The following is a 14,212-nucleotide window of genomic DNA, read 5'->3' on the forward strand; positions in this document are numbered from 1 at the left end:
TGCTCCACGTGCTGCTTCTTCCTCTTCAGTGCTGGCGATGTTGCACGGTGCCAAGTCGAGGGCGGTGCCAGCGGTGTGCTCTGTACCGAGGTCACGCTCAGTGCCAAGGTGGAGCAGGCCGGCTCGGACGCCGGGTGGAGTGCTGCCTCCATCTACAGGGCTTTTAACCAGATCTCTCAGTCCTTTTGAGTCCTCGGTTTAAAAGCCCTGCAGATCTTACACATTTCTGTGGGCTTCTCTCAAGCACTTAAGGCAGCGGTCATGGGGGTCGCTGAGCAGGAAGGCCTTCCCGCAGGAGGCACACAGCTTGAATCCCAGTGACCAGGGCATAGCGCAGCTGCTCGAAGTCCCTGCAGGGACTTGCCTTATCTCTAACTACTCTTAACAACACTTAATAACTACTTAACTAACTAAAACTAACTAGAATATCAAATAAGTCCGAACAAGGGGAATAGTTCTTGCTAAGAGTAAGGTTAGTTCCAGCAACCGTCACGGGCGGAAAGAAGGAACTGAGGGGGCGTAGGACCAGCAGCACCTCATATATGTGCACAGGGCTCCAGGGGGCGCTGGAGCCAGCCCTATGGGATCTGCTAAAGGGAAAAAAGTTCTGGGTAACCATGCACGGAGGTGTGCACATACCTGTAGTGGAATGGACATGAGCAAGCACTTGAAGAAGAAATGTTAGCATAATAGGAATCTTACCTGAACATGAGCTACCTATGTAAGAATAATAAAAAGCACTAGAACTACTAAGAGCACCATTTAGGTCATTTTATTAGGTATACCCAGTAATTTAATAAGGAAGCCTAGGTAAGTGGAACAGAAGAAAAGAGTAAAAGCTGGCTTTGCACCTTGCCATACAGCCTGAATAAGGGGCACCACATAGTTTCCCAGTACCATTAGCAGAGCAGGAACCAGAGTGTCACTCTTAGTCATACTCTAGTTCCTATTCACCCCTACTCAAGGGGAGAAGTAACACTCCATAAACATCTTCCTGGCATAGCGTCCTTCCCCCTCCATTGCAGCCTAGCTGTGCTGGCTGGAGGCAAGGCTTGCTCATCCACTCCTTGGCCAACTGCTTGGGAGGGGGAGTAGCAGCTGCTCTCCCCCACCACACATGGAGTGTTAATGCAGCTAGCCCATGCAGGGGACTAAAGGGGTGCCTTACATTCTCCTCCCCTGCAGTTCTGTTAGGAGGCCCATGTCTGACCCTTAAATAAGGAGGTGAAAAGGCAGAGTAAGACAAAGAGGTAATTATATAAGAGCCCCCCAACCTCTTCACCCATAATATTGAGGATGATTTGCTATATCATTGTTTCCTGAACCTTTATTTGGCTGGAAGTCAGGAAAAAACCAGCAAGTTATGGGTTAAAAGAGCTTTCCCACTTCTGTCATTCTTCTGAAGCCCTAGTTAACAGTCAAGGACCGCTGGTTTGATTGTCATTCAGGGCTGCAGAATAAATATCAGCTTTGGGTAGAAGGAAAGTTGGACAACTGTTCACCTCAGTGTGCTCTTATTTATTACTACGGATGGACAGCTGATCAGTCAGCCAGCAAATAATGACATATTTAGGCCAGCCTAAATTCCATGCCTTTTCATTAATGAAAGGTGGAAGAAAGAGGCCACAGGGATATTTACTGGGGCCATGAAGGCCAAGACTAAGATAAACACAATGACAAGTAAATATAAATGCAAGGGCAGAAAGCCAAGAGACATAAAAACATCTGAGGAACAGGGTATATTTGGAATCTGCTAGCTCTACAGATATTACTTGTACACATTTTGTTATCTTGTCAAATGAACCATGTAATCAGATAAAGGGCACCTTTACTACAAACTCACTAGCATATTATAATGGAATTAATAACATTTAAATTATGTCAGTGCATTAAGCCATGACTTCAGTATTACAGCCACTTTACTGAAAAAGCCTGACTCCATTAATTTTAATCCAAGTTCCTTTAAAAAGTTGGCTGCTGCTCTGTGGCAGTCTGCCCGGGTCTTCTGCTCACTCAAGCAGTAGTTGAGGTCTGTTTGACAGAAGATGGCTAACCCAGTGTCCCAGCTGAATGCCCTGCTGGCATGGGCTTTTAACAAAGCACTAATCAGACTACATGGAAGGAAATCTTAATATTCTGAGTAAGCATAAAAATAAAGAACTATCAAGTTTAGAAATAAGCAAATAGGATTCTGGGGCTCTGTGACCTTACCCACAACCGGACACCACTTCACAAATACCAGTTCTTTACCATAGCCAAACATTTTGTACTAAGTCTTCAAAAACAAACGTAATATGAATCCATTATTTTAACTATTTGAACCTGTGGACAAATATTTTGTGGGCATAATTTAGATGTCTATGCTACAAAAATGTGCCTGATGTACTCCAATACCAACATGTTACAAACTCCTAGACAGTGTCCTTCAAATTAGCTACAAGACAACAGAATGTAGCTGAAGAATCCATGTTTTGCAAATTAATCTTTATTACATTTGACACATAAGTCTTGCATTTCTCGTGTATCTAGTTATCTAGTGTGTTCATAAAATTATCTTGGTGCCATCTATATCTTACCCAGGTTTTAGCCCTAACCCCCTACCATCCACACACAAAAACCTTTCACCCAGTTTCCATGTGCTTTGAATCCTGCCCTCTAGCTGAGGGTATAGCTCACAGGACTGGGACACTGTGTCCCTACAGTGCCTGAGGAAGGGCCTGAGTGGGGATCACCCTTCCCATGATCTGCCCTGGCTCTGTAACATCCAGGGGATGGTCTCCGACTGCCTCCTTCACAAGGGGATCTGTCTCACTTCCATTGGTGGTTCGCTAATAGGACCTGAAAGAGCCATCAATAATTGAGGAGCTGTCACATATGGGAACTCTTAGAAGTTAAAAAAACAAAGCAAGAGCACTTTGGTGCTTCAGCTGTAGAGCAAGCAGATGGGTGTGTAGTGTGCACCCACAGCACTATAGGGAGGAAACACAAACCAAAACTGGATCGAGGGTAGACACCCAATTGTCCAGGGGGCACACAATGCACTGTCTAAAGCACAAAGCTAGCGAATACAACACACACAGCTATAGAATGCACACCCCCTCGCAGCAGTATAAGGCACCTCCACTCCGCTGTATAAAACACACTCACAGCTGCATAACACACTAATGCACGCACACCCACCGCTGCATGACACGGTCACAGCTGTATGAGGCACGAGGGCACAGCCACTCCGCTGTGCAAGCACTCCCCCAGCTGCAGAACGCACCAATGCCCCGGCAGCCCCGCGGCACAGGGCACACACCGCGGCGTGTGAGGCTCACCCAGGGGCGGCTGGAGTTGCTGTTGCCCAGAGACTCCCTGAGCAGCGCAGCGCCAGAGGCGCCGGGACAGAACCCCACCGGCACGGGGCGGTCAGAGAGCGGACACAGTGGCAGGGCGAGGGCAGGAGCTCCTGCGCGTGGAAGAGGAGGGCCAGGGCAGGGACCGTCACTCCCATCCCCCGGCAGAGCGCGCGGGGCGGCCGGTGCAGAAGGCAAGCGCGCTCGCAGGGACTGACCTGCCAGCCGTCGCTCTCTGACATTTTTCCACAGTAAATCCCAGGCTTTGGCCGTGGAGTCCCGCAGCTGCTCGCTGAACGACCTCCGGAGCTGGGGCTTGGCCGAGCTGCGCTTGCCGCTCATTATAGATCCCTCCGCATCGCTGCGGGCTCCCCCGCCGCAGGGCCGCTCAGCTCAGCCGCCGCGGCGCTGTCCCGGGACTCGCGTCGGCGGCAGCAGGCGCAGGGCAGGCGGCCAGGCACATGGAGCGCTCGCGCTCCCTCTCGGTCTCCCGCGCGCGCCTGTGTGTGTGGCTGACCTGCTGCGCTCCGAGTCCCCGCGTCACGGCAGCTCCCAGCCGGCTGGGAGGCTCTGCTAACCTGTGCGCTTCTTCCCACGGCTCGGCCGGCTGCTCCCCCCCCCCCCCTTGCGGGCGCTGAGCCGAGCCGGGCTCCTCGGGGACCGCGCGCTCTCTGGTCGCCTCAGAGCACGGGCCACAGGGACAGCAACTGAGTTTCCACCCTTCAATTTCCCAGCCAGCGCACAGAGGCTCTGCGCGCTCCTCTTCCTCTCTCTGCCTTCCAGCCCGCCCGTCCCCGCCGTGACTTAGCCCCAGGCTCGGCCGATCGCTAGCAGAAGTTTGCCTGCAGACTTGCTCGGTCTTTGCGGGGCATGACTGGAGCCTGACGACTGCACCGCCGCGCAGGGAGCTTTGCGGGCGGCCAAAGCGTGGCAGAGAATTGCCAGCGCGAGTACCCGTCGGAGAGCTGCAGGAACTGGCCCCAGCTTCGCCGCTTTTGTCTTTGCTCTCCGAATTGATCAGCTGAAACATGCTCAGGATGTTCTGTGAATCAGTTACACCCCATCTCCGGCAAGGTCAGCCAGGGCCCTGGGCACCCCCCCCCCCCCACCATGGCGCTCCCAGCCCCCTGCAATGCCACACTGCCTCAGCACCACCACCGGAGAGCCACCCCTGCTGGGGTGCTAGTGTCAGGGGCCAGCTCCCCCAAGAATCATCTAATGGGGGACCTGCTACCACTGGTGCCTGGCCTGCTCCTTACCAGACCACGGCTCCCTGTCTGCAGACAGGCTAACAGGAGGGCTCAGCTGCTATCAGCCAAACAGAGGATTCGTGTGGGGGGGGGGGGGGATCCCAACTTCTACCCCCAACAGAAGTTCCTGTTGGATGTGGGAGGGGGCTTTAGGCCACCCTCAGAAGAGAACTGTGTGTGTCTAGGGGGTTGCCACCACAGCATCCCTCATACCCATGATGGGGTGCCACAAGCAAAGCACCCCCCCCCACTCATCAGTTCCATTCCTCAGGGGACTCCCCATGTAGAAAACCATGCTTCAAGGTGATGGGGCTAGGTGGCAGCCCTTCCCCTACTCTCTAGAACCCATGCACCAAGATGGTGCAGGTGGCAGCCCTTCCCCCACTCTCCTGGACCCCTGCTTCAAAGGAAGGCTGGCAACCAATGTTCCCCTCTAGTTTTGTGTGCATAACAACTGCCTAGAAGAGCTAACATTTATCCCCCACCCCAGCGCCTTCTTTCTTCTCTTCCTCTGTGCCCCATTCCATTGCTGGTATTCTCTCTCCTCCTGCCCTCCTCATTCCTTCCACCACCCCTCCCCACTTTCAGGATCATCTCCTCCCCAGTCCTCCCTCAGGTTTCACTCTGGCAGTCACTCCTTCTGCACACAAGGCAAGAGGAGGTTCACCTCCCCTAGTCCCTGACCAGCCAGGGAGCAGCCACAGGACCAGGACCCCCTCCAGCCAAACCAGCCAGAAACTCAAGTGGCTAGGAGCTCCCCTGCTCCAGGATGCTAGCTAATACTGACCACTGGCAGAGCACCAGTGGCTGCCCATCTCCCCACAGCAGAGGGAAGAGGGGCTTGCCCTAGGCTTTCTGAACCAATGTGAATAGTCCTTTTAGTTGCAGCCTTTATTAACTATGACTGTGGCGGAGAGTCTGTGCATCAGTGCCACTGCTGGATTAGTGGTATCTAAAGTGAGTGCCTTGCACTATACCAGCTACCCAGCGTGGTAAGAAGCTGTCGTGCTGGACATTAACAGAGATTCCTATATCAGTGGTTCTCAAGCACGGGTGTGTGTATCCAAGGGCTACACAAAGGTCTTCTAGGGATACATAAATTCATCTAGATATTTGCCTAGTTTTACAACAGGCTACATAAAATGAGCTCGTGAAGTCAGAACAAACTAAAATTTCCTACAGTGACTTGTTTATACTGCTCTATATGCTATACCCTGAAATGTAAATACACCATTTATATTCCAGTTGATTTATTTTATAATTATATGGTAAAATGAGAAAGTAAGCAATTTTTCAGTAATAGTATGTCGAGACACTTTTGCACTTTTATACTTGATTTTGTAAGCAACTAGTTTTTAAGTGAGGTGTAACTTAGGGTACACAAGAGAAATCAGACTCCTGAAAGAGGTACAATAGTCTGGAAAGGCTGAGGACCACTCACGTAGTTTAAATCAAAATAGAGCATGTAATATCAGCCATACCCAGAGACTAGGGTAGCCAATGGTACCGCTCAATTAGTTTTAACAATCCCAGGCTACGTTTACATGGACGGTGGCAAAATCACTGCCGCCAGATCGATCTTTCAGGATCGATTGAGCGGTCAGTGAGACCCACTCAATTGATCAGGAAGTCGACTGAGTAAGTCCACCCCCTCAAGTAGAGTAGCATTGCCTCGATGGGAACACTATTCCCATCGGCTTAGTGCTGTGTGAACAGTGAGCAGAAGGGAAGCTGAGCAGTCGACGTCAGTTACGCAAACTACTCTGCGTAGTTTGTGTAACTCCCATCGACTGCCGCCAAATCACGCGGTCAGTGTGAACCAGCCCCCAGTGTGATCTGTGCAGAAGCTTTTGGACAAGGCTGTTGTATCAAAAAATAGTTGAGATTTGCCTGGATTCCTGTCTGAGCTTTACATTTTAATACAGTATTGCTTTGAAATAGTTTTTCTGTATTTTCTCCTATACTGTTGAGAGAATGCAGTGTTTGTAAAAGGTCCCTCCAGTGTCAAGTCCCAAATTCATCCACAGTAATGGTAGAGCAGAGACAGAAGCTGTGATAGGACCCGTGCCCAGGGTAGCCAACTGACAATGCCACGGTCAGGGCAGGCTGCAAAAGGAGAGCGGATTCTCCTCACGCTGGTGGGTGACACTGACGCCCGGCTCCCCAACCAGCCACAAACTGCTTCCGATTACCCCTCATTGGATATCAAGAAGCCAGTCCACGAATGCCCTCAGCCCCCTTCACTGCATTTCAGCTCCAGGCTCCCAAACCAGCACCAGGTCCAGCAAAGAGGCCAGTTACTAGAACTCTCTGCTCTTTGCTAAAAAGGTTCCCTCTGACCCCAAAGGGTCAGCCACAGCACCAGATCAATATAAGTTTGGATCTTACCTAAAATACCACGCTGGCAGCCAATCCTTTAGTATCTAAACTAAAGGTTTATTGTAAGGGGAAAGAAATAAACCCTGAGAGAAATGTTAAAGGGTTAAAGTAAATCACAGATATACAAATTATTAAAAGTCCATATACTTCAGGTTTCTGGAAGAAATGTGGAGTTGCAGGCTTGTATAGTTTCCTCTGGTTCACATCCAGTACCTGGATGGGTCTAAGTCCTTCGGTTCAGTTGCAAGATGAATTGGTCCAGAGATAGGTGTATGTCTGCAGACTGGACAGGAACAAAGACAAAGATGGTTTCTCTCGCTTGATCTTATATACCCTCTGTCTTTTCGCCATGTGGCCTGTGAACTTTGCTGAAGCTAAAATGGAGTCCAGAGTCATATGGGCCAATCCTGCTGACTCTTCAGGTGTGCCTGGGGTCCAGTCACGTAAGCAGGTTCTGGTGACTCGTTGGTGATGCTGGCTTCTTTCTCTGGGCCCCTCGCACCTGGGAAGGCCTTAATGGGCCATTACACTGGCCATTGTTCTGCAGACTTCCTATCTGGGGTGTTGCCCAGGCAGCACAATTGAAACACATATCTCAAATACATCTATAACTTCCCTTTCACATATTACACATGGACATAAGTAATATTCTCTTACTTAGCATATCATAACCTTCCTAACCACACCTGACATGGCATATCCCACATGGATTATTATGATTCTGCCATGCTGATGTCATACAATATACCAGCTGCCCCCCCCCCCCCCCCCCCCTCAAGCCAGCCCGCATGACAGAAGCCATACAGGTTTCTGCAACTCCAACCCCCTATGTGCCTCAACCCCGATTGCCACGGACAACCTCTAGGGGGAAGACAGATGCCTCTGTATCTCTGCTCCTTTAATCTGTTTTCCTACTGATACTGCCAATAAGTGTGTGCCACGTGTGATGTTTGCATTGTGACAGGGGTTCTGGTCCAGCAACAATTAGACTGACAGCAACTCATTTCCCACAGAACACTGAACAGCCATCCAAGGATCACTAGAGAGATGGGCTGGATTTGAAACCATAACCTAGATATGAAAGGTACTGTATCACTTTACCAGCTTGATGCTCTAAATACCCTTCAGTGCTCCCAACTATTGTAATATTTAACAATTTCCTTCCCACACCAGTGTTTACATCTGATCTCCTTACATGTCCAGATGTTCTCGTCTGTTACCAGTCCTCATTTCTTCAATTACTCTCTAAGGTGACCAGAAGGGGAATAGGGAGATGTTTGTATCCCATACCTTCATCACAATCTAGATCTTGTTTCTTCAGCAGCTCCTTATAGATAATTTTGTGAGTCATTTTACTGTTCAAAAAGCTAAATCAGGAGTTTATTGTAGCTCCAGTTTAACCTTTTGACCAACAAAGCAAGCCTCAAACCTCAGTCCTAGAGATTTGGAAGAAATGGGGGCCACCATGAGGAGTTAGAGGGGGACAACAGGACATGAAAGGAGATTGTACTTAAGTGAAGGTAAGTGTTAAAATTCAGGGCTTAAAAAACGCTACTTCTTGGTGACTCAGAAACTTTACCAGTAGGAGGACAGGGCTTAGTCAATCCATTTCAGAAATATTTCAACTGTCATTTAAAACTGTCAGTTTAAGCTGTCAGAAGTGTTTCTAGCTCATATGGTTTTAATAAAAACATCTTTACAAATGTGAATTGAAATTAAACCAGTAGAATGCTGTCTTCCTGCAGTTGTACTGGGACAGCTCATCTGCTCTCTGGCCACCTTATAGCTTTTAACAAGCAGCAGCAGAATGAAACTGACAAGACTATTCCCAAATGCTTCCATAGCAGGGAATCTGACAAGAATCGCATCAGTTTCACACTCCTGTTGCTGATGAAGGGGTGGGGGGAGATCAGCAGCAAAAGCTGATACCATGCTTGTATGCTCAGGAGGGGACAAAACTGTGGATAAACTCTCCCATTCAGTAGCCAATATATTTAGATATTATTCCTTTAATGACCTAAAGAAGAACTCCGTGGAACTGAAAAGCTTCTCTCTTTCACCAACAGAAGTTGGTCCAATAAAAGATATCACCTCACTCATCTTGTCCCTTTAATGACAGTAGGCTGTCCAGTAATCTGATTGTCACATACTGATTTCTTTTGATATATTTCACCTATATCAACAGTTACTGTAAGATGCTCCAAGAAGTGCATTTGTAACTGACAATTCATATATCAAACTTGTTTCACTTCCTATTATGATTTTAGTAAACATGAGTAGGAGGTAAAGTTTTGGTTAATCACCTCCTTAAATTTTCAGCAGAAGACATTAGAACAAATGAGTACACAGTAGATCAATGCTAGTGTGTCTACAGCATAAAACACTCTCTGAAAAGCCAGATAACATATCCAGAGAAAAAGGAGGGCACATTTTCCACTGAATCAGCATTTAAGATATTTGGTACTAGTCTTTCCAAAATGGTTTAATTTGTGGTTATTCAATAAAAATACTGTATACGACAAGCAGAAAAGGAGAAAATTCCCAGCTGCCCCTAGAGTACATTGCATTAGAATACAGTGATTTGGTTTTGCTTATTGCTAATACAATATATACAGGAATGAAAACTATCTTTTTTTTTTTTTAAACTTCCAGATAGTCCTCCTCCACAGTATGAAAAAGGTTGGGAGCAGACCCATACTATAACTGCAATTCTGTTTTGCTTCCATTGTGCCAGTGGCACAAAAGGTGTAATTATGTATCTAGCTATTTACAGTACCCCCAGTCACCATGGTAATTAGATGCCAAGTTAATTAACATGAGATGATAATCTACCCTCAAACTAATAGTATTCTTTTTTCAAAAAAAAATAGTTACAGTTTCTATTATGGGGCCTGATCCAGCTCCCACTAAAGTCAATGGCAAAACTCCCGTTGACAGCAAGTTCAGGCCCAAGGTAACTTTGGTTTGCTATTTGCAAGTTGCTAATAGAATGGACTGAAGCTTTTGAAGTAACTGGTTTGCTGACGGAGCTTTATAGTGAATTGTGTTGCTGCACTTTAGTTATGTTTGGATACTGATCTTGTGGTATTTTTATGTTACGTCAAGGGTGCCCAGAGCAAATAGCTGCCCTCTTTTATAGTGTGTGTGTCTATATCTAAACAAAAAAAAATTTGGATAAAGACATGAGTCATTGTTACAATCACTAAGTATCCCAGCCTGTTCCATGGTATCCTCTCCTTGCTAATAAATTCACATACGCACTCACATAGAAAGGGAAACATTTCTACCAATATTTTAAGGTAATTTTTATGGGATGGAGACAGCTGATATGTATGTCAGTTATGAAACAGCTTCTCTTTCCCTTTGGACCTGGAGATTGGCACCTATATCTCCATCTCTTTCCATTTCACCTTTCAAAACTCTGGAAAAGGATCACTTCAGTTCTGCCAACAACAGAGTAAAGAAAATCCTCAATCTGCTGATTTTCAGCAGTTAAGGGTCAAATTCTACCACCCTCACTCACAATGATTAATATCTCATTCTGCACATTGTCTCTGAGATAAATGGGACTACTTGCAAAGTAAGGCACTATTCAACTTTAGTAAAGTGGAATAATCTGGCTCTACATTTGTTCAGAAATGGAGCACATTAGTGGCACACTAACTCTTTTGCAAGGCTCCATTTCCCTGATTCCAACTCCTTTTTTCCTGTGGGAAATAAAGATATTCTTCTGTACATGGCATAAAAGAATGGTACAGGACTCTCCTTGAGAATGACCACATTGTCAGTGTAGGTCTAGAATCCAGTTACTATTATTAATTTGTATTTACTAGGAACCATTGCCATGGACTAGAACCCCCCCATAGGTGCTGTACAAACACAGAACAAAAGAATGGTCCCTGACCCAAAGACCTTACAATGTAAGTACCAGACAAGAGACATGACAGATAAAGATGTATAAGACAGCAGTGAAGACTCATATACAGGGGGTGCTGGGGCCCTTCCAAAGTAAAGCCAACACATATTTTAAACTTTTCTACCCACTCTTCAGCCTATTCCCTTTACATTCTCCCTCCTTCACCAGGCTGCTCTTGCCCACACAAAATCCCCCTACTTCTTACCGCCTGCCCCCCAGGGGCATAGCCAGATGTGATCATTTGGCTGACACAGATAGGCAGGCAGGCCAAAAACCCCGAACTTCCCACTTCCAGTCATGTAATCAGAAGCAGGAAGTTCGGGAAGCCACTGGAGGAGAAAGCTCCAGTTGCACAGGTAGCTTAAGCAGAGCTTGGGTGGGCCTGCTTTCAAAGTGAGTGGGTCATGGCCCACCCATAGCTATGCCCCTGCTGCCCCCCACTAGGATGCATGTGTGTAACTAAATATTGACCGTGAACACAGTAAATTTGCTGCGTTTGTGATTTGTATTTAGTGGCAGGGTGTTTCTCTCCACCACCCCTGTGGCACTTGCAGTTATGATTTCCAATGTCACAGGAGACGGAGCCATGGTGATTTTAAGTGGGATTTGGGGCTCTGGAGTCACCGCCCAACCCCCGTGCTACGGTATCTGCAGAGCCCCTAGTAGTGTGTCAGGGAAGCACTGGGCACTAGAACTGGCTCAGGTGGCAGGCTCTCTCTCCTCTTGGGCTCTGCTGCTGAGATTGTGTGGCTCAATGCTGCAGTGAAGGCAAAGCAGCCACTGGAGGAGGCCTTGTCAGGCAGGACAAGAGGAGGTGGTTGCAGTGGTAAGAGGGAACTCAAATGAAGAAGAGGATGAAGATCCTAGGAAGGCAGTCCAGGGTGGCCCAGGACTGGCCAAGGAAATTAAAGGCCTTAGGCAGCATAGGAGGGCAACTTTCCTAGGGTTGATCCTCCCCTTCTCCATCTCTGAGTGTATGGGTGGTACCCTGGGGGCAAGTGGGCATGATTTTTTTCTGCTATGCCCCAATTCCCCCAAAGTTCACCAGCTGCCACTGCAGAGTACAAGGAAACAATAAGACAATACTCGTCAGCATGGTAGGCAGTGGTCTCAACAAACCAGCAGCTTAACCATGGTCAAATTTCTGTAGGCATCACAACAAAGGAGAGTTTTAAGGGATCTGAAGGAGCATGAGGTGGCTTTATGGATGTTCACAGGGGCGCCTCCCACATGTGAAAGGAGAAAAATTTTCAAACAAGCACCCTCATTCTAATTCTGGCAATAGAGGCTGGACCAGGGACTGACTGGAGATGGGAAATTCATAGATTCCAAGGCCAGAGAGGACCATTGTGATCATCTAGTTTGACCTCCTGTATATACTGTCCATAGAACTTCCCCAAAATAATTCCTAGAGCATATTTTTTAGAAAAACATCCAATCTGGATTAAAAAATTGTCACTGATGGAGATGCCATCATGACATTTGTTAATTTGTACCAATGGTAATTACCCTCACTGTAAAAATCTTTCCAGTCCGAATTTGTCTAGCTTCAGCTTCCAGCCATTGGATCATGTTATATTTTTCTCTGCTAGACTGAAGAGCCCAGTATTAATTTTTGTTCCCCATATAGGCATTTACAGACTGTAATCAAGTCACCCTTACCTTCTCTTTAAGCTAAATAGTTTGAGCTCCTTGTGTCTACCAGCATAAGGCATGTTTTCTAATCCTTTAATCATTCTCATGGCTCTTCTCTGAATCCTCTCCAATTTATCAACATCCTTCTCAAAGTGTGAGCACAAGAACAGAGCACAGTATTCCATCAGCAGTTGCACCAATGCCAAATACAGAGTTAAAATAACCTCTCTTCTCCTACTTGAGATTCCCATATTTATGTATTTCAGGATCTCATTAGCTCTTTTGGCCACGGTGTCCCACTGTCAGCTCATATACAGCTAATTATCCACCACAACTCCAAATCTTTTTCATAGTTACTACTTTCCAGGATAGACCCCCCCACCCTGTAAGTAAGGCCTATATTCTTAGTTCTTATATGTACACTTTTACAATTAGCTGTATTAAAACACATGCTGTTTGCTTGCATCCAGTTTACCAAGCAATTTAGATTGCTTGGAATCAGTAACCTGTCCTCTTCATTATCTACCATGCCCCCAATCTCTGTCATCTGCAAACTTTATCAGTGATGGTTTTATAATTTCTTTCAGGTCACTGATAAAAAGTTAACCAGCATAGGGCCAAGAACCAAATCCTGCAAGACCCTATTGGAAACACACCCAATTGATGAAAATTCCCCATTTACAATTACATTTTGAGATCTATTACTTAGCCAGTTTTTAAGCCATTTAATGCTTACCACGTTAATTTTATATCATTGTGTTTAAATCAAAATATCATGTGCTAATAAGTCAAACGTCTTACAGAAGTCAAATTACATCAATACTATTAACTTTGTCAACCAATCTTGTAATCTCATCAAAAAAAGATAAAGTTAGTTGACAGGATTTATTTTCATAAACCCATGTTGATTTGCATTAATTAAATTACCATCCTTTAATTCTTTGTTAATTGAGTCCTGTCTCTGCTGCTCTATTTTCTTGCCTGGGATCAATGTCAGGCTGATAGGCATATAATTACCCAGATTTATACTTTTTAAAAATTGGCACAACATTAGCTTTCTTTCAGTCTTCTAGAATTTCCCGGGTGCTACAAGATCTATTGAAAATCAACATTAATGGTCTAATGAACATCTCAGCTGGCTAGTTTAAAACTCTTGAATGCAAATTATCTGGACCTTCTGATTTAAAAATGTCTAAATTTAGTAGCTTCTGTTTAGCATTCTCCAAAGATATTAATGGAATGGAAATAACGTTATCACCACCACATGATAAGACTATGTCATCTGTTTTTTTCCCAAATATAGAATATAAATATTTATTGAACACTTATGCCTTTTCTGCACTATTATGGATAATTCCACCATTTCCATCTAGTAATGGACCAATACCATTGTCAGGATTCTTTTTGTTCCTACTTTTTAAAAAATGCTTCTTATTTTTGTTAATTCTGCTGGCCATAGATTTCTCCTTGTGTCCCTTTGCTTCCTTTATCAATTTTCTACAATTCCTAACTTCTGATTTATATTCATTACAATCAAATTCACATTTCTTCCATTTGTTATATATTATATTTTTATTTTTTATAGCTGCCTTCACTTCCCCTCTAAAAGAAGTACCTTTTTTAACTAGTATGGCCTTCTTCCTTGATTGTGGCTTTTGGGGCATCTAGTAAGATGTTCTTAAATGATTCCCAGT

General features: G+C 45.8%; 1 protein-coding gene across 4 annotated transcripts in view; it reads right to left on the reverse strand.

Annotated features, from left to right (window-relative positions):
* STARD13 (StAR related lipid transfer domain containing 13) overlaps positions 1–14,212 on the reverse strand; it is a 375,055-nt gene that overhangs the window by 190,264 nt on the left and 170,579 nt on the right. Inside the window, exon 1 of one of the 4 annotated variants that reach the window (XM_067562976.1) lies at positions 3,557–3,739. The exons of the other annotated variants lie outside the window; for them this stretch is intronic. Within the exon in view, the coding sequence (XP_067419077.1) occupies positions 3,557–3,680 (124 nt within the window). The 5' untranslated portion in view covers positions 3,681–3,739. Of the gene's footprint in view, positions 1–3,556; positions 3,740–14,212 lie in introns of those variants that run through there. 4 annotated transcript variants of the gene reach the window in all.

The sequence above is a fragment of the Emydura macquarii genome, unplaced genomic scaffold, assembly GCF_026122565.2.
Source record: "Emydura macquarii macquarii isolate MOO-44397 ecotype Brisbane River unplaced genomic scaffold, CSIRO-AGI_Emac_v2 contig_2473, whole genome shotgun sequence".
NCBI lineage: Eukaryota > Metazoa > Chordata > Testudines > Chelidae > Emydura > Emydura macquarii.